The 26569-nt window shown below is 38.6% G+C and overlaps 1 protein-coding gene and 1 long non-coding RNA gene across 2 annotated transcripts in view; both read left to right on the forward strand.

Moving 5' to 3' along the window:
* Positions 1–242: 242 nt before the first annotated feature.
* The window catches only part of LOC134657109 (fatty acid synthase-like), a 39349-nt gene continuing 13022 nt past the window's right edge, over positions 243–26569 (forward strand). The window contains exons 1-15 of the mRNA XM_063512662.1: positions 243–365; positions 2456–2659; positions 3054–3243; positions 3675–3834; positions 4147–4316; positions 13231–13382; positions 13770–13953; positions 14480–14628; positions 14909–15093; positions 15339–15458; positions 23405–23514; positions 24637–24827; positions 25204–25373; positions 25492–25755; positions 26144–26555. Of these exons, the coding sequence (XP_063368732.1) occupies positions 2456–2659; positions 3054–3243; positions 3675–3834; positions 4147–4316; positions 13231–13382; positions 13770–13953; positions 14480–14628; positions 14909–15093; positions 15339–15458; positions 23405–23514; positions 24637–24827; positions 25204–25373; positions 25492–25755; positions 26144–26555 (2661 nt within the window). The 5' untranslated portion in view covers positions 243–365. The remainder of the gene's footprint in view (positions 366–2455; positions 2660–3053; positions 3244–3674; positions 3835–4146; positions 4317–13230; positions 13383–13769; positions 13954–14479; positions 14629–14908; positions 15094–15338; positions 15459–23404; positions 23515–24636; positions 24828–25203; positions 25374–25491; positions 25756–26143; positions 26556–26569) is intronic.
* On the forward strand, positions 5054–13147 carry LOC134657298 (uncharacterized). Its single transcript, XR_010097590.1, has 2 exons — positions 5054–5804; positions 11962–13147. It is a non-coding gene; the product is annotated as an uncharacterized LOC134657298 (long non-coding RNA).

A 26569-nucleotide genomic window follows, 5' to 3' on the forward strand; every position in this document is an offset into this window, starting at 1 on the left:
CGTACATATTTTGTGATCGTCACGAATAAAAATCTTTTATCTTATACGTACCTTGAATAACCGAATTATTTTCCACACAGGTACCAAAGTCGGTGATCCCGAGGAGCTGGTCGCGATCGACGAGATCTTCTGCACCGGTCGAGACAAGCCACTCCTGATCGGCTCCATCAAGTCCAATCTTGGACACAGCGAGCCGGCTTCCGGTCTCTGCTCCGTAGCCAAGGTAACCACATTAAGATACAAATGAACTGGTCGCGATCGACGAGATCTTCTGCACCGGTCGAGACAAGCCGCTCCTGATCGGCTCCATCAAGTCTAATCTTGGACACAGCGAGCCTGCTTCCGGTCTCTGCTCCGTAGCCAAGGTAACCACATTAAGATACAAATGAACTGGTCGCGGTCGACGAGATCTTCTGCACCGGTCGAGACAAGCCACTCCTGATCGGCTCCATCAAGTCCAATCTTGGACACAGCGAGCCGGCTTCCGGTCTCTGCTCCGTAGCCAAGGTAACCACATTAAATACAAATGAACTGGTCGCGATCGACGAGATCTTCTGCACCGGTCGAGACAAGCCACTCCTGATCGGCTCCATCAAGTCCAATCTTGGACACAGCGAGCCGGCTTCCGGTCTCTGCTCCGTAGCCAAGGTAACCACATTAAGATACAAATGAACTGGTCGCGATCGACGAAATCTTCTGCACCGGTCGAGACAAGCCACTCCTGATCGGCTCCATCAAGTCCAATCTTGGACACAGCGAGCCGGCTTCCGGTCTCTGCTCCGTAGCCAAGGAACCACATTAAGATACAAATGAACTGGTCGCGATCGACGAAATCTTCTGCACTGGCCGAGACAAGCCACTCCTGATGGCTCCATCAAGTTCAATCTTGGACACAGCGAGCCGGCTTCCGGTCTCTGCTCCGTAGCCAAGGTAAAGACTAAAGGATACTCACCAGCCAGCCTAGCCAAGGTGACAAACACTATCGCTTCGACAACGAAACGCTTTGTGTCTCACTATCACTCTTCCATATTAGTGCGACAGTAACAGTTGCGCTTCGATCGCTACGGAGCGTTAGCGATTGGCAGGTTGGCTACGCGACCAGGCCGTGTCCGGGCCGCAGCTTCCGGCGTTTATTTTCTATGACAATGACAGGTGATCACGTGATCTCCATAGAAAACGAAGCGCCGGAAGCTCCAGGAAAAAATAATTTAAGAGTTTTATGCTTTATTTCTCTTCAAACTTAAGTTAGGTTACTTTATAATATGGATATAAAAATAAAATACAAAAACAGGTAAAGAAACAATACGAAATACTTATAAATATAAGAAAAAAACCTAACCAAGTGTTCCGCCAGTAGCGGGGCAAGGCCCAAGCTGCCGGTGGTCAGAGAGAGGAACCAATAGTTTTTATTTTTTTATCTTGATTGAATTTTCTGCCGCATAAATTGGATTCTACGAGTAACAATACAAATAATTTATATTCAGTTTGAGTAAGCTTTTAAAATAAAATCTGTTGAGTTTTCACATTTGACTCCGACACTTTTCCATTATTTGCTCCACCGAATAAAGCTTATACCTAGCTCCAAACAGAGAACTCCAACGAATTTCACAGATATATATTCAGGACTTAAGGCTTTGTAGAAGCTAGCCATTGTACGTCTTCACAGAATAATTTAATACGCTTTCGGACCAAAACGCTGTATAAAATTGGTAAAAAAGTGCACTTAGTTTCTTATTTCACGGATAGAGGATGAGGATACAGTTAGTGAGCCAAAAAGAAATAGATAAATAAAATCTTAATGCATTGCACTGGGATTTGCTGAAAATTGTGTACGCCTAAAGATAATACTTAAGCTCTGGGTGGCATGCTTTTTTATTCTCGCTTTCTTGGATTATATTTTGCATTTATGCAAAGCTCTGGTAAATCTGCATAAGTGTAGGAAAAAAATTAAATTAAGTATTCCAACATTTTTTAAATCTTTAAGTCTTCATTATTTACCTCCCCAATTTATAAAATAGTGCAACTCAGTTTACAACTATTTTTCATATTGTTTTTGCAAATTCTGTAACATAGGTAGCAAATATGGCGTGGCTCCGCTAAAAAGCCTTTTCACCTAAATCAAAATTTTACGACTTTTGATATAGAATATTTACTAAAGTGATAATTTCATGGTCGTTTAATATATTTCGTGCATTGACGTATATCTCTGGACGGGCCTTATGGGCACTTAAAATTGTACTAGTTCAGCGGTGTCACTCACGAATTCGAGCCAATCGTGCAGTCTAACACAACTAGTTGCGACCAATGGCGCGCGTGATGCGAACTCATCAACCAATCGCGTAGTAGCGGTGTCACACCGCTGTACTGGCCCCATTCATGCCTCATTCTTATTGCCCGTAAGGTCAGTCCTGAGATATTCGACAATGATTTCTTGTAACTTATTTCTGTCTCCCAGATGTGCATCGCTTACACCACCGGCTTCATCCCTCCCAACCTCAACTACCACACCCCCCGAGAGGGGGTGGAGGCTCTCGTCAACGGCCACCTCCAGGTGGTCACGGAGAAGCACCCCTGGAACAAGGGGATGTGCTCCATCAACAGCTTTGGTTTTGGGGGTGCTAATGCTCATGTGCTGCTAAAGAATGTGGCAAGGCCTAAGGTAAGATGATATTAGATTAATTTCTTTCCCTTCGATAAAAGAAAGTCAAAATTAAAATCAAAAGTCGTTAATTTTTTATGTGCTATAGTCGGTTAAAATCTATTCGACATGAGATTTTTAGCTGTTGGTGTTTGATGAAACGAGAGAATGCCAGTTTACCTTCACAACCTGCTATTTATAAGTTTAAGCCGGATTATTAATTGGCCCAAAAATATTAGCAATTCGTGGGATAAATTTGTAGCACTGTAAGACAGCTTTATCGAACCAAAACAGCCGCTTCTGAAGGGTCAGCTACCTAAACCAAGCACCCATAATTCAGAACACTAATGTGTGGAATTTGACACCAAGTTTCCCTGAACCATTCAGTAAGAACTTAAGAATATTCTTCCAACAGATCAACAATGGCCTACCAGAAGATGACCTTCCCCGCCTAGTCTGCGTATCCGGTCGCACAGAGTCCGCCGTAGCCAAGATCCTGGATGACCTGGAGTCGAGGACGGTGGACGCTGAACAAGTGAGGCTGTGGCACTCTATCCATGATGAGGATATTGGTGGACATGTTGTTAGGGGATACACATTGCTGCGTAAGTATTTTCTAATGTTTGTAATTGTTTAAATAAGTATTTGCTCTATAAATTTCACGTTTGATAGGTTACGAAGACTCTTGCCAGTGGTGGCATATTTTCGTGGCATGATCTGGTACGAACATACCGCTTCAACAAAATAGTAAACAAGGTGCATGCTGAAGAACTTCAGTGACACGAGTATGAACAAGTTGGTGTTGACAAAATATCTCCTGCCCTGATATTAGCCCTGGCAAAGGGCAAACGACGCTCTGGAAACTTAAAGTTAAATATCTCACAGCGAAGACGCGCCCTTCATTGTGTTTCTTGTAACCTCGAACATTTTCTACTTTATCAACTTTAACAATGGTCTGAATATCAACCATTTATGTTATGTCAGATTCAATACTATAACCCATCAGGTTGTTAATAACAAACATATTTGTGCCCAGGCTCAACCCCCACAAAGAGCCAGTCCATGGCCCGCAGCATGGAGTACTTCCCCGGCTTGAAGCGGCCGGTCTGGTTCGTGTACTCCGGCATGGGATCGCAGTGGGCCGGCATGGCCACGCAGCTCATGAGGATCCCCATCTTCGCTGCTGCCATTCACAAGTAAGATACACCATTCATACTAAACATTGGTAGCTTTTCTTTTCCATATAATTATTCTAAAAAAAAAGTTCCAAGGTTTCAGTAACTTGCTACTTTTTTTCGTTTCTTTATGGTTCAAATTATATTCCAACTTTGATGGACCCTGACACCACTGCTGGACATGTATTAAGCCCTCTCGATTAAAGACTCTTATACTGAACTGATTGAATATATTCATCTCCTACCAATTTATCCGATAATGATGATGACTATTTCACCTAAGAAATAGGTTCTCGGTCCTTGCCACTAACAATTGTTTTTTTTTCCTGCCAGATGCCACAAAGCCCTTGAGCCCAAAGGCATCAACTTGACCAGAATCATCACGGAGCCCGACCCAAAGATCTACGACAACATTCTCCACTCATTCATCGGCATCGCCGCTGTTCAGATCGGTCTCACTGATGTGTTGAAGGCCATTGGCATTGAGCCTGATCACATTATTGGTAAGTAACGTAATTAGCTTAATCACGTCGTCCTGTGACTGTTAAAAGATCAATTATAACAGTAACGTAACTATTTGACAATTTCCATAAGTTTCCAAAAGCAGATCTAACTGTAGAACCGTGAATGTCCTCTTAACCTGTCGAATCCCACGATATGACGTCACCATTTATGCTTTCTGGCTCATATATGAGCCGTGGGAGCTGACAGATTAAAACGGGATACTCAAGAGCTAATCCCTGGAAAAAGAACCAAAATCAATTATTTATTATATTCATCCACCCATCATTTGGCTCATTCGCCATTTTTATCTATTTTCTTTCCATTTAATTTATACCCGACTGAATCATATGATACTAAGGTAAAGGCACCTATTACCGTGGTAGTTAAGGAAATTTTCAAAAGAGATCCAAAAATTAAGGGTATCAATGCTGTCTAACAGCCAGGTATATTTTTTTTTCATCAGGGCATTTAATGAACTTTCCGTTTCACACGTTTTTGGATTCATTTTGGGTTATTATATGTATTAAAATATTTTTTGAAGCCAAAATGACCAAATCTTCTATTACCGTGGCAAGGGACAGGCTGTGATTCTATTATCGCGAATTGAGCTTTTATTACCGAGGGTACAATTGGCATGATTTTTCTGCACTCGTTAATAGATTCTATTATCGTGAATTGAGGTTTCATTACCGAGGGTACAATTGGCATGATTTTTCTGCACTCGTTAATAGATTCTATTATCGCGAATTGAGCTTTCATTACCGAGGGTACAATTGACATGATTTTTCTGCACTCGTTAATAGAAACCAAACTCAAAATTCGAAACCTAACACCGAGGGTTAAAACAATAATAACGACGTGGGTTCTGTATATTATTTTTGTGTCATTAAATTTAATAATGACACAAAAATAAAAAATAAAACTATAGGAATAAAAATAAGAGATATATTCGAAGAGATTATAATTACACTTTGGCACAATCAAATACTATTAAATAGTTAACTTACCAAGTACCCACGAGTACCTGTATAACAAGTTATAAGTTGAATGTTTTACATGTAAAACAACAAAAATTATTGATACCTAGTAAAGTTTTACTAAGGACGTATATGACAAATAGGCCTGCCTGTTATTAAATAAAGTAATTTTTAAATGCTATAAAGATTGATAAGAATTTGTCTTACTGACATAATTAGCTGCACAAAAACAACAAGTAAGTAACATTTTCTCATAAGGCACAGCGTAAATTATAGTCGAAATTTTATAAGCTGGACGTTTACCACCTGAGTGAAAGTTTACCACAGTGAAATGGTAAACGTCCACCTTATAAAATTTCGACTATAAGTATATAAAAACATGACATTTTTTAATTCTAATATTTTTGATAAGGTCATTAAGTTAAATAAAGTCTCTCACATATTATGCGTTATAATTTACCCGTTTATAATTAACAAATCACAGTACTTTTCTTATTGCTGATTCTTATAGTATTTAACGAATAGTAAAGGAACTTTCAGGATCTTGCATAATAACTATACCTAATCTCTATCTTAATCTCTAATAAAGATTAATAAAAACTTGTCTTAACCTACTGACATGATTAGCTTCACAAACCAAAAAATTCTTCAAAAAACTTCACAAAATAAAATAATATCTTATTATAAATCACAGTGTGAATTACACATTCACATAATGAGTCTCTCAAATATTACGCGTTATAATTACACAACAATTATCCTCTCTCATCCTGTCAGATAATTTTTATACATTTGATTTTCTACCTTACAACCTTACAATGATCATAAAGTCAGTATGTAAAACACGCTATTACACAATTTTACCAAGGTAGAAAAAGTAGGAAACCAATCGTATAAAAGTCATCTGCCAGAGTCAAAGTTCACATAATATAATTGTAATAGGTATTATCTGGATTAAAAATCACTAGCACGAACTTTTGTTATACAACTTATCGGAAGTCGTTAATTTATTTTTCTACTATTATTGGTAACCATATTTTTTTAAATCAAACGTTGTTGTTTGTACTTATAAAGTTAATATTTAATATAACTCCGAGAGATACTTAAGTACCTATTTTTAAAGTATTTGTGTATTCACGTTACGAAAACGATATTTTTTTTTATTTTAAGATAATCAACACAACATTAGAATGTTGTCTTAGAAGACGATTATTCAAACTTAGACTTAAGTACCAATTATTCAAAGACCTTACAGCAAAAAATCACAGTTATTTTAATTGCACATTTTCTGAAATGTTATTTGAGATCACGATAAGATCAACTTTGGCTTAAATATTAAATAAAACTTCTAGGAATATAGTTCGTGAACCTTAATATTACAGAATTATTTGTCATTACGTATCGGAATCCGAGTCAAATAGACTGCATCTAACTGGTCGAACCATTTTCGTTGGCAGAGAAAATATTTCTTCCTTGCCACTATCAGAATCTTCTTGTATTTCTATTCTACTTGTACTCGGCATACTAGTTTTCGTCGACTTCATAGTTGTTTTCTTGACTACTTTAACATTAGGTTTTTTCAACGTTATGGTTTGCAAAGGTTTCTGCTTCTTGCATTCTTTTTCTTTTTGTTTTTCTATAGACTCTCGTTTTCTTTTTTGCTTGAGAATTTCTTTATTTTCTTTTTCTTTTTCTACTTTTTTCAAATGATTAATAAATTCTTCTGCAGTAGCTACTGTTGGCGTTACTTTGTTTATTTTTTTCTTGTTAGTAGGTACAGTTTTTTTTGGAAAATATAAGGCTTTCTTGAATGGCGTATTGATACGTTTAAATGGTGTCGGGATAAGTTGAAGCGATGATGTACTATTAAAAGTACTAGCGATAGGTGCATGCTGCTCAGTATTTGAATGTGTAGCCGCCTGTTTCAACGGTGTCTTAGTCCCACTTATAAAGGAACCAGCAACAGGTGACCAAGGGTTTTTCTCATGAGTGGTTCTTTTTTGTTTCTCATGCAGTTGTGCTATGTCATTGTTCTCATTGTATTCAATTTCGGACACCGAGCTGAGGGGACTACAACATTGAGCTGATTCCGGTGTTGAAGTTCGCATTACTTGAGCCATTAAAGAAGTTGTTGGTGTTTTCAAAGCTTTCTTATCAATGCCGGCATTAGGACATACATTGTCGATAATGGTGTTTTCAGACAAACCTATGTCAGTTGTATTCACAAGTGTGCTGGAGCTCTGTGCTGTAGGCGACAAGGACGAGGCAGCTTTCATGTCACGTGTTAATGTGCCATCATGCTCTACAACGAAGTTGAGTACCGGTTCTGTCATATTCTCAAAATCGACATTATTAGTAAAGGTGGACTCCCCAAGCTCCAAGTCTGTTGTGTCTGAAGCTGGTACCCCTTTAAAACAGTGTTTTCTCCAAAAATCGTAAAGCTTTGTGTATGCAGGTTCACCTGTCCACTGGTCGCCTTCGTTATCTTTAAATGCCCATAATGTAACCGGGGATAACCTGTCCTCAAACTGCTGGGAAAACTGCCTATTATTAGTATCATTACTAGTTCTTTCTGAGGAGGAGGCGTCTTCCGTGCTGGTACCGTCTGCTGATTTCGGTTTAGTCGATAACAATTTGGTATAGTCAATGTTGTCAGGATTAAACGGGTATAAGCCACAGCAGCGAAATCCGTTCTTGATGCTTTCAACCTTTAAACTGACATTAAAACATTTTTCAACTTCTAAAGCGAAATCAGTGCGTTTTAATTTCGTGTAGTCGTTTAGAGCTCTAAAATCACGAACAATATTTCGCCAGGCTCCTTTTACTGAACGAAATACGGCTACATCGAGTGGCTGTAATATGTGAGTTGCATTCGGTAGGAGCGCAATCAAAACTATCCCCTTCTCTTTACAAAATGTGGATAGAGGCAAAGATATGTGGGAAGTATGCCCATCAAGAAATAACGCGACTGGTAACGTGATTTTTTGCCGTAATACCCAAGGATAAAACACATTAGTGACATACTCGTAGAATGTTTCCATGTTCATCCATCCAGAATCGGAGTTTCCTAGACCCCACCATAATGGCACTGTGAACTTTATATTAGGTGGCATCCTTTTGTAAGGATATAGTACCATTGGTGGAGCGATATCACCATTAGCTGAAACGTTGACCAAGACAGTAAGGCATTCTTTATCGTCATTGGCAACTCTTGTGTATACTCGTTTGCTACCTCGCTTCACTAAAACTTGAGATTCTTTGGGACTTAGAAAAAATGCAGTCTCGTCGCAATTAAAGACTCGCTTAGGATCTTCAAAAATATCCACCAAATCTTGATTTTGCAGGTACGCTGTAACGCGGTCAAACCATGCTCTTAATGCTTCTTCGGTGACTTGGTTCCTACTGGTAGGCAGATTTTGAGTCACTCTTTTAGCCACAGTCGGATGGCGTTTCATAAATTGTTGAAACCAGCCTTTGCCGGGCACTCCGTCTTTGAACGGATTCGGCCGATTTAAACTTTTTACAAGTTTAGAAACAACTTCTAGCAACTGTTGCTTACTAACAGGAAAACCGATTCTTCCCAGATAATGTATCCAATCCACTATTTGTTTTTCTTCTTGTAATGTCAGAATTGGTTGAGTACCACATTTTGCATTCTTATATTTTTTATCCCTTTTGTCTCTGAGTGTACTCTCCGGTATGTTATAAGTTTTTGACGCTTGGTATATTGACATGCCTTTTGATATTTGATCCAGAGCTTCCGCTAGGTTTGAATCAGAGTAAAGTTTTCTTTTCTTTTTTTCATCCATGATTCCTAAAAATAAATACTTTGATTACATTACAAATCCTCAAAAAAGTAGGTGCATCTATTAGTGACCCTGTGTGCCAAACAAGCAGAAAAATCAACACTCGAAAAAAATGGTTGTCTGTAAAGTCGGTTTACGGACGATAACATTTTGCGTGATAACGTCATAAGAAAACCTTGAAGAAAATTTGCATGATGACGTCTCAGTTACCATGGTAATCTATCCACAAAGTTTCGATGACGATCTGTACACGACGTGGCACTTTTTCAGGCATGCTACAGGCGTTTATCAATTTATAAGACGTTATCACGTCAAAAATAAGTTTACATTTATTATCATTGGTTCAGTCTAATCGTACCTTTACACTCGCTAAAATCGCAAGGCAAGGTGTCTGACAACATACTGTAAATAAATGTAGGACTGACACATTTGTAATATGTTATCAGGACTACTGTCAGCAGTCTATGCACAACTTTGCGGCACGGCTTCGAAAGACTTATGCTAAGTTTGCTAACCTTGTGGCACTTAAAAAACTGCGTATGTATGATATTTTTCACTAAACATGCTTGAAAGTTATTAAAAGACAGCCTTGCAAAGAGTCGAATTTCCTAAGTAACGCTTTAAGAGGCAACAGGAGTGGTCATTTCTCCATACAAACGTACTCGACTGTTTCTTCCGTGGGTTTTGAAGCTAGAGCAATGATTTTTTCAACACAGATTAATATTGTCAATATCTGTGTCGGACCGTTTTGCTTTTTTTTATATTATTGTTTTTTAAGGCACTAGAGCCCTTCAAAAATGGCCAAAATGGCCTAATTAACTATGCCGCAATGAGAGGCGTGGTATTCAAAACTGATATCAATTAGCCAAAAAAGCTAAACGGTTCGACACAGATAATTTCATAATCATTTAGATTTCCAAATTTAGTTACGATTGGTTAAGTTTTGGAGGAGGAAACTGTCGAGTACGAAACCTCGATTTTTTGAGATTTTGACGCAGGATTTTTCGCCTTGTCCTTATCGCACTAGTTTTAGGAGCCGCTTCCGTTAGCGAGACGGGTATATTTACCTAAAATATTTAAATCTCAGCTCCTGTTTCGTCTTAATTAATCGGCCGTTACAGTTAGTGAGCACTGAGCACTAGTTTTCTTTGTAAATACTTGGTATGGTAAGGATTATTTATACGTAGTATTTAAATCATAAATGTGACAATTTTGGACTACCATTTTAGAGTTCCCAAAGTGACTTACTTCTTACGCACCGTACCGACCGACGTGGCTTTACCCCGTGCATATTGACTCTTTTGATTGTGTGTTGAGGGAGTCATTAGAATTTCTGTTGAATGTCTCCCTTGATTCGAATCAATGGGACCTGGCCTCACTTCCCATTCGGACCGGTGGTTTGGGCGTTCGGCGCGCGCGGGATGTAGGCCTGCCGGCCTTCTTGGCATCGGCGGCTGGGGTGGGTGGCCTTGTCACTCAAATTGTATCTTCGAATGGTGACGAGGTAGCCATACCCTATGCTGCGGATGCTTTGGCGGCATGGTCGGCACTCAACCCGGGTACGCCAGCGCCAGAGATACCGGATCGTCAGCGCTCATGGGACGATATTGGGGTGAAGCGGGTGTTCGGGGGCTTGTTGGAGATTGCGGCGGGTGCGGATAGGGCAAGGCTCAACGCAGTGTCGAGGCCAGAGTCCGGTGCGTGGCTCCAGGCGCTTCCTTCCCCGCATTTAGGTACCCTTCTTGACAATGACTCGATGCGGGTGGCCGTGGCTCTACGCCTGGGCTGTGATGTGTGTGAACCCCATGTATGCATCTGCGGCTCTATGGTGGAGAGGGACGGCCATCACGCGTTGAGTTGTTGTCGGTGTGCAGGAAGGTACCCACGCCACCACGCCTTGAATGATATCTTTCGGAGGGCGTTGGTCTCGGCGAATGTACCTTGTGTGCTGGAGCCACCGGGTCTTAGTAGGTCTGATGGGAAGAGGCCCGACGGGTTGACCTTGATCCCGTGGGAGAGGGGCAGATGTCTCTTGTGGGACGCCACGTGCGTCAACACTTTTGCCGCTTCGCATGTTAGCCGCACTGTGCGTTCGGCAGGGGCAGCGGCTGAGTTAGCGGCGGCTCGGAAGCGGGAAAAATATGCAGTATTGGGGAACTACTTGTTTGTCCCTCTTGCTGTGGAAACCACTGGCTGTTGGTGCGCTGAGGCAAGGACTTTTATTGGGGAAGTGGGCAGGCGTTTGAGACAGAGTGGTCATGATCCTCGTTCCGGGTCGTTCCTCATGCAAAGGTTGTCCATCGCGGTTCAACGTGGCAACGCGGCGAGCGTGATGGGCTCCTTTGCGTCTGGAGGGGCGCGGGGCGAGTTTGGTGGATAGGTTTAGTACTTGTTAGTTGTTAGTTTAGATTAATATTTAGTAGTAGTGTTTAGTTTTAAGAGTAGGTACCTATAGTTGATTTTAATGTAATTTTTTTATTTTATTATGAAGTGTAATGGAATGTTGCTTTATTATTGTAACTGATAATAAATATAAATTTTAGAGTTATCATTTTAATGTTAAGTAATTTCTTCGGAATATATGATTTTAAGCTAACATGGTCATTTACATTATACTTAAATATTATTTGAAACGGGATATTTACCATGTATATTAACTTCAATGAGCTCCCTATATTTCGGCGCTGTTGCAAACGCCATCATCACTGGGTAACTGATGTGCTGCGAGTTTTTAGTTCTACCCAGTCTACCCACACACCGAGGCGATCTACCCTCTTTCGGATTCTCTTATAACAAGGTACGCAGTTATTCAAGTGTCACGCTGTTAGCACAATTTCTCCTAACAGATTGACTTTGGGCAGCTAAAAAAAATCATGTCTGAGATTTTGGACTACTCTATAAATAAAATTATATTTAAAAAAAATCTAATCGGAATTGTCCGGCAGTTGGGTACCCTTCCTTGTCAGAGTAATAACTGAATCAGAAAACAGAAGAATTTAAATCTGATAGTGATAAATTTTATCAACGAAATCTGTACTTGCGGTACCCTAAATGCGATATTTCAATACAATACCAAATAGTCACTCGATAATAGATAACTCTTTAAGAGCCTATTACCGACCCATTCGATATTTCTCTGGGTCGGTAATAGATTTCTATACATTCTATCACCGAGGGTAATCTGATCATACCATCGGTAATAGGCTTAATTTGGAGTTTGATTAAACCTAATTCCGACCCATAAAAAGAATAAAACACAGATGGTTTTTCAAATCAAATCAAACACGTATATTACAAGCTTCTTGTAAAGACAAAATCACATAACCGGCAAGTAAATTTTAGGTTTTATCTCAAAATAAAAAAAAGTTGACAGATTAAGGGTTCCCATAGAAACAAGGAAATCGGTGCTGAAGTTTTTGTTAAAAATTAAGGGTTAGTTGAATACTTTTCATACCACGGAAATAGCTCTTTAATAGCGTGAATAGATCAAGATTGGAATAAATAAAAGAAATTATAAAACTGATAATTTGTACCAAAACTAAAGAGTAAATAACAAAACTACCACTTTTTCTATTACCGTGGCATACCACGGAATTACTTACCACAGAAGAAATTGGCGCCTATCACCGCTGTATTTTATTTTCCATTTTAAAGGTATTTCCCGGTCAAAAACTAAGTTAAAAGTAATTCAAAATCGTGTAGAAAACAATACACAACCTCTTAAAAGGCATTGCACTAGTTTATTTGCCATAACTATTACGTAAAACACTAAGTAAGATTGGAGTGCACTTACCTGTGGCGTCACGCGTCTGTATGGAACAACCGGTTCTTGCGCCGCCGTCGCACAAACTGACGAATCGCGAGTTTTTTGTTACACTCACACAAATGCACACTAATGGGCACGATAGACCAATGAATGAGCTTGTTTTGTGTATGCTTTATTTCTTAGGGAATAGATCTGTTTGCTTGCAAAATGCGTATTTGTAAACACCGCGGTGTTAGACGTCGATTTTGATACCCGCGTTAATAGCCGCCGTTACCTTATAATGTTGATTCCATCGCGTCTCTTATCACTGTCAGTTTTAGGTTCGCTTCCCTTCTACCACTATTCTCCTGTTTTTACTTCTTAGGTCACAGCGTAGGCGAGCTCGGTTGCGCGTACGCAGACGGCTGCTTCACCGCGGAACAGATGATCCTGGCCGCGTACTATCGCGGCAAGGCTTCTGTTGAGACTCCCTTCATCAAGGGATCCATGGCTGCTGTCGGTCTTGGATACAATCAGGTTAGATTAAAAAAGTACCTACATTAATTCATTCGTTAAAAAATGTGACGTTCCATGGTAAAAGATACCTTATGGCGGCATTAGTATTGGAGCGTCATTAATAATAGCGTAAGTGCCAAACTCCATAAGGTAACCTTTACCCTTGGAACGTCACAAATGACAAATAGTGTTAAGTGCTGGCTGGAAGTTGCGATGCATTATGGACAATGGTCCTTCCTACAAAAGAGGATCCAAAAGACCGTTCGAAGTTCGTCCATCTACATTTAGTTTTGTACACAAATCTTAGCTCCTTTTCATTGCTGATCATTCATTCATTTATCCTTTGATTTTCCTCAAACGCAACAGACTTCTAAGAACAACACAACTAATATCAACTATCCTTACTAGATGAAGACGATGTGCCCCCACGAGATCGAAGTAGCCTGCCGCAACGGCCCCGAGTCCAGCACCATCTCCGGCCCAGCTGATGCCATGAAGGAGTTCGTCGGCAAGCTGACTGCCAAGGGCATCTTCGCCAAGGAAGTGCCTTGCTCCAACATCGCTTATCACTCCAGATATATTGCTGAGGCTGGTAAGTCATCATCATTCGCTTGCCCTTTATCCCATTTACTTGTGTTCGTTTCAAATCATCTCTCACACAGTCCATCCACTTTTTCCTCGGTTTTCGTTTCCTGGTATGTAAAATGCTTAAAAGTTAAAATATTTTTCAACTTTTTGGAAATAATTTTAATTATCCACCACTGGAGTGCTTCGTCACTTTTTATTTTATCGGAACAGGTCAAATAGGTGAGATGATCAAAGCTTGGATATTATAGTGTAATTAATATATTATAAAATATAGAATTTTACTAATCGATATGTGCGATATTAATAGATACTTTGTAAGCTATATTATGTCGTCTCTACGCCCTTAAAATCATTAGCACAATCAACTCTTTCTTCTAAACAGTACTTAGGTACTAGTCATAAATCTTCAAAGGGTTCAAAAGATTGATGGGTATAAATTCAGATTTTGCTCAATTTTTTACTTTTTCTTCTTCTCTTCTACTTTCTACTTCTATTTAGTATATTTTCTTAAATTTTGTAATTATCTCCAGGTCCTACCCTCCTGAAGTACCTCAAAGAGGTAATCCCCGACCCTAAACCTCGTTCGGAGAAGTGGGTGTCCACGTCAGTACCCCAACAGTTCTGGAACGATAAGAAGGCAGAGTTCTCTTCTGCTGAGTACCACACCAACAATCTTCTGGTAAGTTTAAATGTCTAGTAACTATGCAGAATGTCTGCAATTTGAATAGGTATTTTGAAAAAACAATATGAAGCGGTAGAAATACTAGTTCCCTTATATATTGTCAAATGTTTATCTGAAACAGATTTAACGGATCAATTGAAACGTAAAATAACCATCTGTCATCGCCGAAGTCTTCGCAAAAATATTTTGTAAGGGAAATTTTGTTACCTACTTTAGTCAGTCTGTCAGTATCAGTGTGCGTGGTGTAACCCACACTAACGTGTTCTGGCTTTTCCAGAGCCCAGTCCTCTTCGAGGAAGCCTCCCGCCTGATCCACCACAACGCCATCACCATCGAGATCGCGCCCCACGGGTTACTACAGGCCATTCTGAGGCGCTCCCTGAAAAAGGATGTTGTGAATGTACCGCTCACGCAGAAGGGACACGAGGACAATGTCCAGGTGTTCCTTACTGCTTTAGGAAAGTGAGTATTTTCTCTTGTACGTTTTAATTTGATAACAATCGAAGGTCGATTAAACAAGTCTAAACGTTAACCCTAATTACTTTGAAACGCTTTGAGCAACTTTTTAGTCTATTATGTTTACGGTTAACTTTTTAACGTAACCTTAATAGCTTAAAAACTGCATTTTTAATTTATAGCATTTTGTAGCGTCGTACATTTTGAAGCAACAAATTTTTGTGCTATTTTCAAACTAAACATTCTTTCAGATTGTACGAGGCCGGTTTGAACCCGCACCTGGCCGAAATCTACCCGCACATCCAATTCCCAGTGTCTTTAGGAACCCCAATGATATCTCACTTAGTGGAATGGGAGCACAGCGAAGACTGGTAAGAAAATTAATTACTCACACCTAAACCCAGCCAAGGCCGAAGGCCGAGCACCGAGAGGCCGAAAGCCCAACATGCGTCCTACAGGTTCGCCCAAGCACGCGATGCCGAAGGCCGAGGTGCGGGAGTGCAATGCTAAGTAGAAGTACAACTGCATTCTGCATTACCTACACTTTGGAGAACTTTATATAACAGAGTCAGCGTCAGACTCAGATTCCTCAAGTCGGTCAGATAGGAGCTGAATGTCTAAGCTTGCGTATCTAGTTTCATTTATACTAGTGGCTCTTTGAGCTGTAGACGTCTCGAACCCCCATGGCTTCGTCATTTTGCCTGCCATCTCCAATAAATCCAAAATCTTAATCTATAAAAATATTCTAGGAGGTATACTTATAGAATCTGCTCGCGAAATTTCACCAGAATCGGTAGAGAACGAGTCGTATCCATGTATGAAAACAGCGGAACAGATATACAATTTAAAGCATTTTTTCCCAAACTAAAAAACGCAATCTCTTCACTAGTGCTTCCCCTCCCTCGAATATGGTAACCAATTCAGAAATCGTAAAAAAACAGCCAATTTTTAGTCGCGATTTCCAAATGACTTGTTATCAAAGTAAAATATTTATTGTCTGGTTTGTTTTCGTTTTGCTACGAATGCCCAAAATAAACTCTCTTATTTATTTAGCTAAAAGCTAGGTACAAATTTTTGTATTATATCAAAGTGCTGTAAATGAATGTTGATATTGGTACAATCAAAAGTTCTCTAATCCAGGGCAATGTTAACTAATTTTACTACTAAAATAACAAGCCAATTTGACAGTGGCATTAATTAAAAGCAGAAAGTTATTAACAGTAGTAGAAGAGGCATAAATATTAATTAGTCAGCTAAAAATAGACGTCGCTGTCATCTACAACAGTGCTTATTGAGTGAATACCATGGTATAATAATATACTCCGCCTGGTACTCTCTTCCGAGATTCGCGAATGACCTAACTGTCACTTGCCTACGTCATCATGCTGTTTACAGGTTCTCAAACTTTAAAATGTGGGAGAATTTTAACCAACGGTGAAAATTATTTTAACGGCATTAATTTTAAGTTATTCATGTAGAAACATAGTAAAATAAAACAAATCTATACTGCCCTTTTCACCCCTACTCTTACAGTTCCGAATAGAACAGCCAACCATTTTCGTAACAAAACATTAATTACCAAGCTTACGACGTGAAAAGTTTGGAAAACACTGCGACTGCTGACACTGAGCGAGAAGGAAATAACAATTAACACGCGTTCGACAAGGATGACGGTCAGGGACAAAATGGCGGATTGTCAAATGTGACAGCGCTATCCTGTGTTGCCAGTAGTGTAAACAGAATTACCCGAACGTCTGAAATTTCTTTCGTGAATCGGAAGATATTGCTAACGAATAATTAAAAATGACGTGTTATTGTAAAATTTAAGATAAAATACAAATAAATGAAAATTATAAAATTATAAAGAAATATTTTAACTTATTAACCATAGATATAATGTACCCATGTAACATGTTATGTTGAAATAAAGTGGCAATGTTATTGTGACGTAGGCAAGTGACACTCTGGGAAGAGAAGACCATGTTTTATTAGACCATGGTGAATACTTGATTATTAGTTCAAGCGACAGGGTTCTATAGTTGCCTATGAGTCAAAGTACAGCCTTAGAGTCTGTTCGGAAAGAGAAGAGTCGTGGAATGTATTGGGTCCCATACATTCGACGACTCTCCTCTTTCCGCACATACTCTATCAATTAAACTCGGACGCACAATTTTATTTAGACGTTATGTTTCTAAAATCAAAGAATCTTTAGTAAAAAGGCTTTCAACGAAAATCTTTCTTTAATCCAATCCTTAATGTACAAAAAATGAGCCTCAAGCGAATCTGCAGCGAGAATCTTTCATTAATCCTTTTATTAATTTCTTTTCAATGTTTTAAAAATATCTTAGAATACTTATTTATTTTCTCTTTTACCCATTTTGATTAAGAACCTTAATGACGAATTAGCATTTATGGTGCTGATTATGATTAATTTATACTTTTAAACGAGCTATATTTGTTTGTTTTTGACGTGATAACGTCTTATAAATCGATGAACACCGGTAGCATGCACGAGGAAGTGTCACGTTGTGGACAGATCTTCATGGTAACGTTGTGGACAGATCTCCATGGTAACGTATAAAAGTGTGCAATTTTTCATCATTATTTTCTTATGACGTTATCACGCTAAATTATCGTCCGTAAACCGACTTTACAGACAACCATTTTTTTTTCGGAGTCAAAGTTTCGGAAAAATATACCGCGAGCGAGCTTCGTCTAAATACCTATATTCCATCGCTGTTCCTAAATAAACGATGTTATTATGAATTCCTCCAACAACGCCAAAAACTGGATTATCAGGGACCCTATTGAAAGGGCCGTCCTTTGTATAACAAGGGCTCTCAAGCCCTAGCCTCTAGAACTAGAGGGCACAAGAATTAATCACAATTACGATGTCAATCAGTTAAGAAAATGTAAGCAACTCAGCCTGTCAGCAACAAATAAATACGAGTAGATAATTAATTTCTGTCTTGCCAGATGCGATAATAGAGATAAGAGATAATATTTTAAATATAACTAGTTTCTTCCCATGGCTTCGTTTGCTTATACGACGATAAACAAGTCCAACACTTATTTCATACTAGGTAATGCCATACTAAACTTATATCGACAGGGATATGAACCGTGATTACCTTTCGAAAACATTAAAAAAAAAGTAATCACGGTTCATATCCCGGTCGATATAAGTCTAGTGAAACTGACCGTGAATCATTCAAAACTAACTAATGCCATACTAAATTGCAATCCAAATTGTACCTCTTTACGGGATTGCAGCTGGGATAAACAGACTACATATATACTTTTTTCCCGGTTATAAACTGTGTGCCAATCAAGTGCCAATGTCATCCAAATTCGTTAAACCATATTTTTGTGCCATGGTGGAACATACAAACAAACCTCCCCCATTTATAATATTGGGTAGTGTAGTAGAATTTGCATAAGCGATTTATTATTAAGTACACTTAAGAGCGCTGAAATCGGGTCGCTTTTGTATAGCTATAGACTATTCAGAGGTGTAATTTTGAAAAACATTATTTCTAAATATGGCTATGTAAAAGAGTTAATCAAGTAATTTTTAGTGCAGTAGCAGAATAGTAGTTTATGCAACAGTGATATAATAAGGGTTCTTAAAATTCAAGGGTCGAAGTTACAAAACGAGACGTAGTCGAGTTTTGTAAAAAAAGACCCGAGAATTTTAAGAACCAATTATGAGCTGTTGCATACATTACTTTTTCTATGACAGCTGCAGCAAAAAAAAAAAAAAAAAAAAAAAAAGTTATTATTAAAAAAAAGAGTTATTATTAAAAAAAAGAGTTATTATTTAAAAAAAATTGAGTTATTATTTAAAAAAAAAAGAGTTATTATTTAAAAAAAAAAAAGAGTTATTATTGTAAATGAAAACATACCTCTTTCAATCAAGATGATCGGAACTTGTATCTTTAAAAAAAATAAAGCAGTTGTATTATACTCATAAGATGACTGCTAGCAGTCATCTTATGAGCCTATAGACAAAGCATTCAAATGACATTGCTTTAGATATCACTGTCAGTCATTTAATTGACACATTTAAGTGCTGGAGTAGAAAAAAGTACGTTTTTTAATCTCGTATAATATGAATATGAGAAGAATTGCAAAGAATATGAGTATGAAAATGTATGTACGTACCTATAAAATAAAATTAAAGTTTACTGAAGTACGATGGGATGTGCAGCAGATGTGCTTATATTTAGCGGACCAAACCCTACCTTTGTATAAATTACCATAAATTAGACCTCAATTTGTGTGCGTCTAAAACTAAAATGTTTTCTAACTGCGATATAGGTAACTAGCAAGACCTTGCTTATCTCACAATCTTCATTACATAGTATTAAATAAAGTCGCTTACTGTCCCTATGTATGCTTAGATCATTAAAACTACGCAACGGATTTTGATGCGGTTTTTTTTAATAGATAGAGTAATTCAAGAGGAAGGTTTTTGTATAATTTGTTAACCCGTGCGAATCCGGGGCGGGTTGCTAGTAGTGTAGTAGTGTATATTTGGGCATAAACTGCGCACATTTTAAGTCACACCCCAGGTTCCATTGGCAACTCACCAAATAGCACGCATTGTCTGTATGAGCTGTGAGTGTTGTTTAGTGAGGAGAAATATTTCCGTTTTTCTAGTACTTTTTAATAAACTAGGGAAAACGGCAAAGGATAAGAATAGGTAAGTATGACAACTTACAAAACTTAGTAGGTAGGTAAGGTGCAGGGGGACAATTTAGACTGCTTAAATTTATCGTATATCTTCCATATTTTACATTATTAACTAAAGTCACACACAACACATATTTTTCGCTATCTGAACATATATGGCACTCTAGTTAATAATTTAAAACATGGAAGATAATTCGATTAGTTTAAATTATCCCGCAGACTGGCAATTTAGACTGCACCTTACATGTAAATTAAGGTTGTTAAATTTCAATATGTTCAATATGTTGTTATGCTTTTCGATTTTCATAGGAACCATATCTATTATCTTATGATACTTCACTTACAATTTCCTAGATATTATTCTTTAGAATTTTCTCGAGAATAGAACGTCACTAGTGGTGTCACATCGTAAATTCGGCCGCTCTAATGGTGTCCACTCTACTAACAAGTGTAGCTCCTAAAACTCAGATATATTTAGGTACCCTAACTTACTAAACTGCTTTTGGCCCATAAAATACGGTATATTTTACCACAATCACCATAACTTTATGAAACAACTTCCGTTCAAGGGTTCGGGTAAGGTACGGAACTCTAAAAAGCAAAAATATGAACATTTATGTTTTCATTAATTGTTTCCATCACGTAGGTAATTTCTAGGTCATTGAATTAATAGGTATTTTCATTGTGAATAACAAGTCAAATACCTACTTCTTACTAGATTATTTCGCTAAAATTTACAGCTGTATTTTTTTCCTAAAATGTATTGGAATTTTAAGATTGCTCAGTTCCTTAGTGCCAAACTACAGCCAAAGTAAGTTAACAGTATCTGTCTTGGAAACCGAACCTATCTGTCAGTTTCTTTTAATTAAAACTAGCAAGTCAGGAGTTCACCCCTACGACCGGGTCTCTACCGACCGCACAGCTTGGCCCTATGATTCGGTTAAGTTGTGTTGTAATAATGTATGGGAAAGACAAACAAATTATAGCCATCCTTTTATGAATGTAGTACCTTACACCTTGTACCTTTGGGTATGCTGCTTTACGCACACTAGCGTCCCAACCCCTCCCCCTGCCGCAACCCCCCCTTTTAGTATTTGATAAATATTCATAAAAAGCTGGCTATAATTTGTTTTTCAAAAAACACAATTTAACCGAATCACTATGTTATGATGTCAACCTTCGTAGAACCACCGTAGAACCGATCACAAGCCTGTTAGTTATCCATACTTATGGATACATCTAACATACTTAATGTTAGATGTAATTTAATGGGCTCTCCTTCGTATTACATTTATTTTCAGAATAGTTTACGGGGTCTGGCTGTATAGTAATAGTTTGCGGAAAACGAAACGAAACGCTACCATGTTCGTACATAATTTACGTTGATCTTTCGTTTCTTTTAGTTTTCTGCAAACAATTGTTATCTTGGCTAAGCCCCCGGTACTCACCTAGTTCACACAAAGTGACTGTTAGCTAATCACTCTCGAGCTTATATCAGTCACATTCTTACTGTGGCAATTTTTTACTCAATATGACATTGCAAACCTTATCAAATGTAAGCCGTTATACGCCCTTTTAAATTATTTTCTAATCCGTATAAGGTTTTACAATGTACACATGTAATGTATTGTACACACCAGTGGCGGCGCGTCCATAAAAGTCGACTCCCACCGGCTTGCCTGTTTTTGGACGGTTGAGCAGAGTTGTAAAGAAAATATGTAAGCCAAATTGCCCCGGCTTGCCTATGGATATGTTTGACGCGCCGCCACTGGTACACACATATCAAGTACCTAAAAAATCTAATTATTTGTGACAAGGGTGGTAGGTGTGCGCGCGATTAATAACGAGCGACTAATATTAATCGCAGCGCATCCGTCAGTCGCCGCAAACAAATCGCTGCCGACGATCCGTCGCGCACTCACACATTGACACACGCACATTACCGGTTGTATTGTATGAAACCAAATATTGACTCTTTTTAGGCGGCTTTGTTGAGGTTAATACCTACAGTCAGCGATGAAATTATAAATTTCTAGCGACCCGCCCCGGCTTCGCTCGGGTTAACAAATAACAAATTATAAGTACATAAACCTTCCTCTTGAATCACTCTATCTATTAAACAAAGCGGCCAAGTGCGAGTCGGACTCGCCCATGAAGGGTTCCGTATTTAGGCGATTTATGACGTATAAAAAAAAAAACTACTTGCTAGATCTCGTTCAAACCAATTTTCGGTGGAAGTTTACATGGTAATGTACATCATATATTTTTTTTAGTTTTATCATTCTCTTACTTTAGAAGTTAGGGGGGGGACACACATTTTACCACTTTGGAAGTGTCTCTCGCGCAAACTATTCAGTTTAGAAAAAAATGATATTAGAAACCTCAATATCATTTTTGAAGACCTATCCATAGATACCCCACACGTACGGGTTTGATGAAAAAAAATTTTTTGAGTTTCAGTTCGAAGTATGGGGAACCCCAAAAATTTATTGTTTTTTTTCTATTTTTGTGTGAAAATCTTAATGCGGTTCACAGAATACATCTACTTACCAAGTTTCAACAGTATAGTTCTTATAGTTTCGGAGAAAAGTGGCTGTGACATACGGACGGACAGACAGACGGACAGACAGACAGACATGACGAATCTATAAGGGTTCCGTTTTTTGCCATTTGGCTACGGAACCCTAAAAACCGCAACAAAACCGTTGCGTAGTTTTTAAGATCTAAAGCATACATAAGGACAGACAGACAGCGGGAAGCGACTTTGTTTTATATACTATGTAGTAATAAGCCGTAGCTCTAAGTATATTTTGAACATTTTCGATTGGACATTTCGGGTGGACCGGACACCGGACCCGACGGGTGATGGTGGTGGATGACTGACACTTAATCCTAATACATAAGTATACTATATAACTGAAATTTATCCCTTCTTTATACGTACCTATACTATAAAACGAGTCAATTTACTAGCTATCTAAATGTAAATTAGACTAAATGAGTTCCAATGAGTCTCCAAAGCATGGTACCAAAATGCTAGCGGCATTTCCCAGTTAAATCGCAACAGTGACGCCATATGCGTTTCGGAGCAGAATACCGAATTAGATCTATGAACGGACAATTGAATTTAGCCACGTTTTGTCTAAATAGTGTTTCTGTTTGATTTCATAATGTAATTTATGTTAGTTAATTTTCAGCATGGCTACCTAATTAAAAATTCAATTAGTACCTAAGATATAATAAAAGCATTCCATAACATAAACTGTATTTTCTTGCTCTGTTTCGACCATTAAGTTTTCTGAATAATTAAGTTATAAATAAATTGAAACTTGAATATGCTGCCAAAATACGTACGCATTACATCCGTAAAAATATTGAAAAGCAAATAGTTAAAATAAAAAAATATAATTAAATATCTTTATTTTAAATAACAATAGCATTACAATTTCTTAAATCTAGTTACAATCTTTCATATTTCATAGTTACGCTAGTTAGTTAGTTATTCTCGCACAACAAATTTCTAATTCAAACTACCTATTTAGGTCCATCTGTGATGGCTGGTGAGAAAGAACCTATCTCTTGCCGTAAAAATAAATAAACTAAAATACTGATTCTATTACAGGTACGTGACATCATACAAAGCTCAAGAGAAGATGAAGTCTGGAGAGCGTACCGTGAGGATGTCCATCGTGGATGAGGACAGCGAGTACATGGCTGGACACGTTGTGGACGGTAAGATTGTGACAACATGACATGACATGACATAAGGCAGTAGCTTTTACCGCCCTTGGTCATCAGGATAACATGGTGTGCATACGTGCGTTGTTTGATGATAAAGAATGGCTTAATGGTGATTTGCTTTTGTTTTTGAATCATCAGCGACTTTTTTCTTGTACCCTTCTGGTTTAATACAATGTAACGTCCCACAACACAAGACATTTTTTCGCAGTAATAATCCTCTCCCCGTAGTTCTCGCGCCCTTTAATTTCAAATATTATTCTCTAGGTAATTCGTGGAACCCATTACCGACCACTGATACACTGCAGTAGCGTCACTACCTACTTTTTTCCGATTCATATCACAAAATAAACCCCACTCTAACCACTACCACAAAACACTTTTTTGGTTGGTTACCTATATGTAAATTAGCTTTTCATTTCATAAGTTCAATAAATACATCGAAAAATCTCAATAGATTGTTATTCACATAATTTACACATACCTCATATGAGTTATAATTAGATATATCGAACATGTCAGATACGAAATACAATTAACGAATTCAAATTGAATTTAGGTTTCAATATGGCTATGTCGCAGCCGTTTCAATTCCGAGTCAGATTAGTTGCGGTCCGGCTCAATTAATACGAACCGAGTTTCATTTGAACTTTGAGCACTTCATCTAGTCGGTATTTCTGTTCCATTTTCGATGTCCGCTCCATTTAATGGAACATACGAGTCCGCCGTTTTTGGTTGTTGGACATTCAAATACCTGCTTTGGGTAGCTAGGTGGTAAAAAAAACATACAACCGAATTGATAACCTCCTCCTTTTGAGATTTGGAAGTCAGTTAAAAATGAATAATGCCTCTGACTGCAATTACATATGTTGCAGCTCTGTGCGACCTGACATAACTACTAATAATATATGATACCTACCTATATTATGAACAATGAAACCTAAGGCAGTCGATCCTATATTGCTATATTCGGTAGAGTCTTAGCGGGCAGGAGTTTTTTTACATAACTTGACAGCCGGTGAAATGCTCCAATAGGTACTCTTTTTCTGAAGGACCCTGATACTATAGTCCCTTGATAAAATCTGGACATCCCAGTAAATTCATCCCTTCATCCAGGACGCAACCTGTACCCCGCCACCGGCTACCTGGTGCTGGTCTGGGAGACCCTCGGCATGATGATGGGAGAACTCTTCACTGAAGTATCTGTGGTCTTCGAGAACGTGCGGTTCCAGCGAGCCACCAACATCCCGAAGGAAGGGAACCTGGAGTTCATTATTATGATTCAGAAGGGCAGCGGTAACTTTGAGGTTAGTTAACCTTTGGTTCAAAATCTTTTGGCAAAAAAAAAAATATTAGTTTAAAAAATCGTAGGTCTACTTCTTCTAGAAGAAGTGCTATTTTCATAGGCCAGATTCCTCTTATAAGCTACTGTTAGTTAAATAATTGCGCATGATGAAATCATAATTAATTTTGGAGCTCCATCTAGCGGAGGATATCCTCTAGTACATATATGTACCTATCTTTAAAAGTATCTTGTTTGTAGAGTATGTGTTTGTAAATGTTTTGTTCTTTCTTATAAGCACGGATGGCATCTGATTCTAACATTTCATCAAATCCTTAACTTTAAGTCAGGAGAAGGCCATTAAACAAACACAATATGGAAATCAACTCTGTTCTTTGTAGATCGTCGAAAGCGGAGCATCTATCGTGACAGGCCGCATATACGCTCAGAAGGACGTTGGCCAGAACTACAGAGTGTTGCCAGCATTACCAGAGCTCAGTGGACCTAACATCAAACATATGCTGACCAAGGACTTCTACAAGGAACTCAGGCTTAGAGGATATCAATACAGGTAAGAATTTTGATGGAGCTCATCAAGGTGAACAGGTATGTATACAAGACTCCTTCCGCAATCTAAACGGTTTTAACGTACTCTGGACATACTTTTTTCTCTTAATTTTTTTCTACAGCGGTCTCTTCCGAGGCGTCGTCGGCTGCAACATCGAGGGCACTCGCGGCCGTCTGGCCTGGGTCAACAACTGGGTCACATTCATGGACTGCATGCTCCAGCTGAAGATCATCGGACACGACACGCGCGGTCTCTTCGTCCCCACCAGGATTGAGAGGCTGTCTATTGACGCTTCCATGCATTATAACGCTATTTCCAAAATGAACCCTGAGTCGACTAGGCAATCGTTTGAAGTTCGAGTTTATCCTGACGTTGGAGTTATCAGGTTAGTTCAAAGTGGAAATCAAATTTTTACATGTAAGAGATGACATTTTCTTCGCTCTGTTGCTTTATCATGTAGGTATAGGTAGGTCCACGAGAGTTAAGGCCACGCACACATTCACTCACTCATTTCATTCATTCACTTTATTTACAATCAGTACTTCATGTATAGTTGTGTGTGTAATCATTCACTTCAACTCCCGTGGAACTACCTATACCTTTACCTACCTATGCCAGATCTAAATATCCATGACATGCATATAGGTATACAGAGTAGGTCTAGCTTTGAGGTTCACTTCAGCTAGTCCAGAAAGAAAGTAGAGGGGACAGGGCCGGAACTTATATTCTGAAAGATCGAAACTGTATAACCAATTTTTTTTTCTTATATTTAGATCTGGTGGCGTAGAAATCCGTGGTCTTCATGCCACCCCAATTTCAAAGAGAGTGCCCCTTGGAGTGCCTGTGCTCGAGAAGTATGAATTTGTCCCGAACTTCGGCAAGAACAAGATGAAGACTGAAGATATCTTAAGAGCCAACATCCAAATCATCCTTGAAAACATTCAGACCTTCAAAGTAAAGAGCATTGAGCTGGTTGATGAAGAATACAAGAACAACAGCTTGGAGCCCCTGATCACCCAAGTTGCTGACATCCTTGGTGACATGCCGCTGATGCAAGCTGAACTGCTGGCTATATCTGAGGAAACTTTGGAGATGCCGAGCAATGTTACTGTGGAGAACAAAAAGATTTCGGGAGAAACAAATACGGTGCTATTTGTAGGAGCTAACCTTTTATCAAGGCCCGATGTAAGTAAACTTAG

Source organism: Cydia amplana, chromosome 19 (genome assembly GCF_948474715.1).
Source record: "Cydia amplana chromosome 19, ilCydAmpl1.1, whole genome shotgun sequence".
Classification (NCBI taxonomy): Eukaryota; Metazoa; Arthropoda; class Insecta; order Lepidoptera; family Tortricidae; genus Cydia; species Cydia amplana.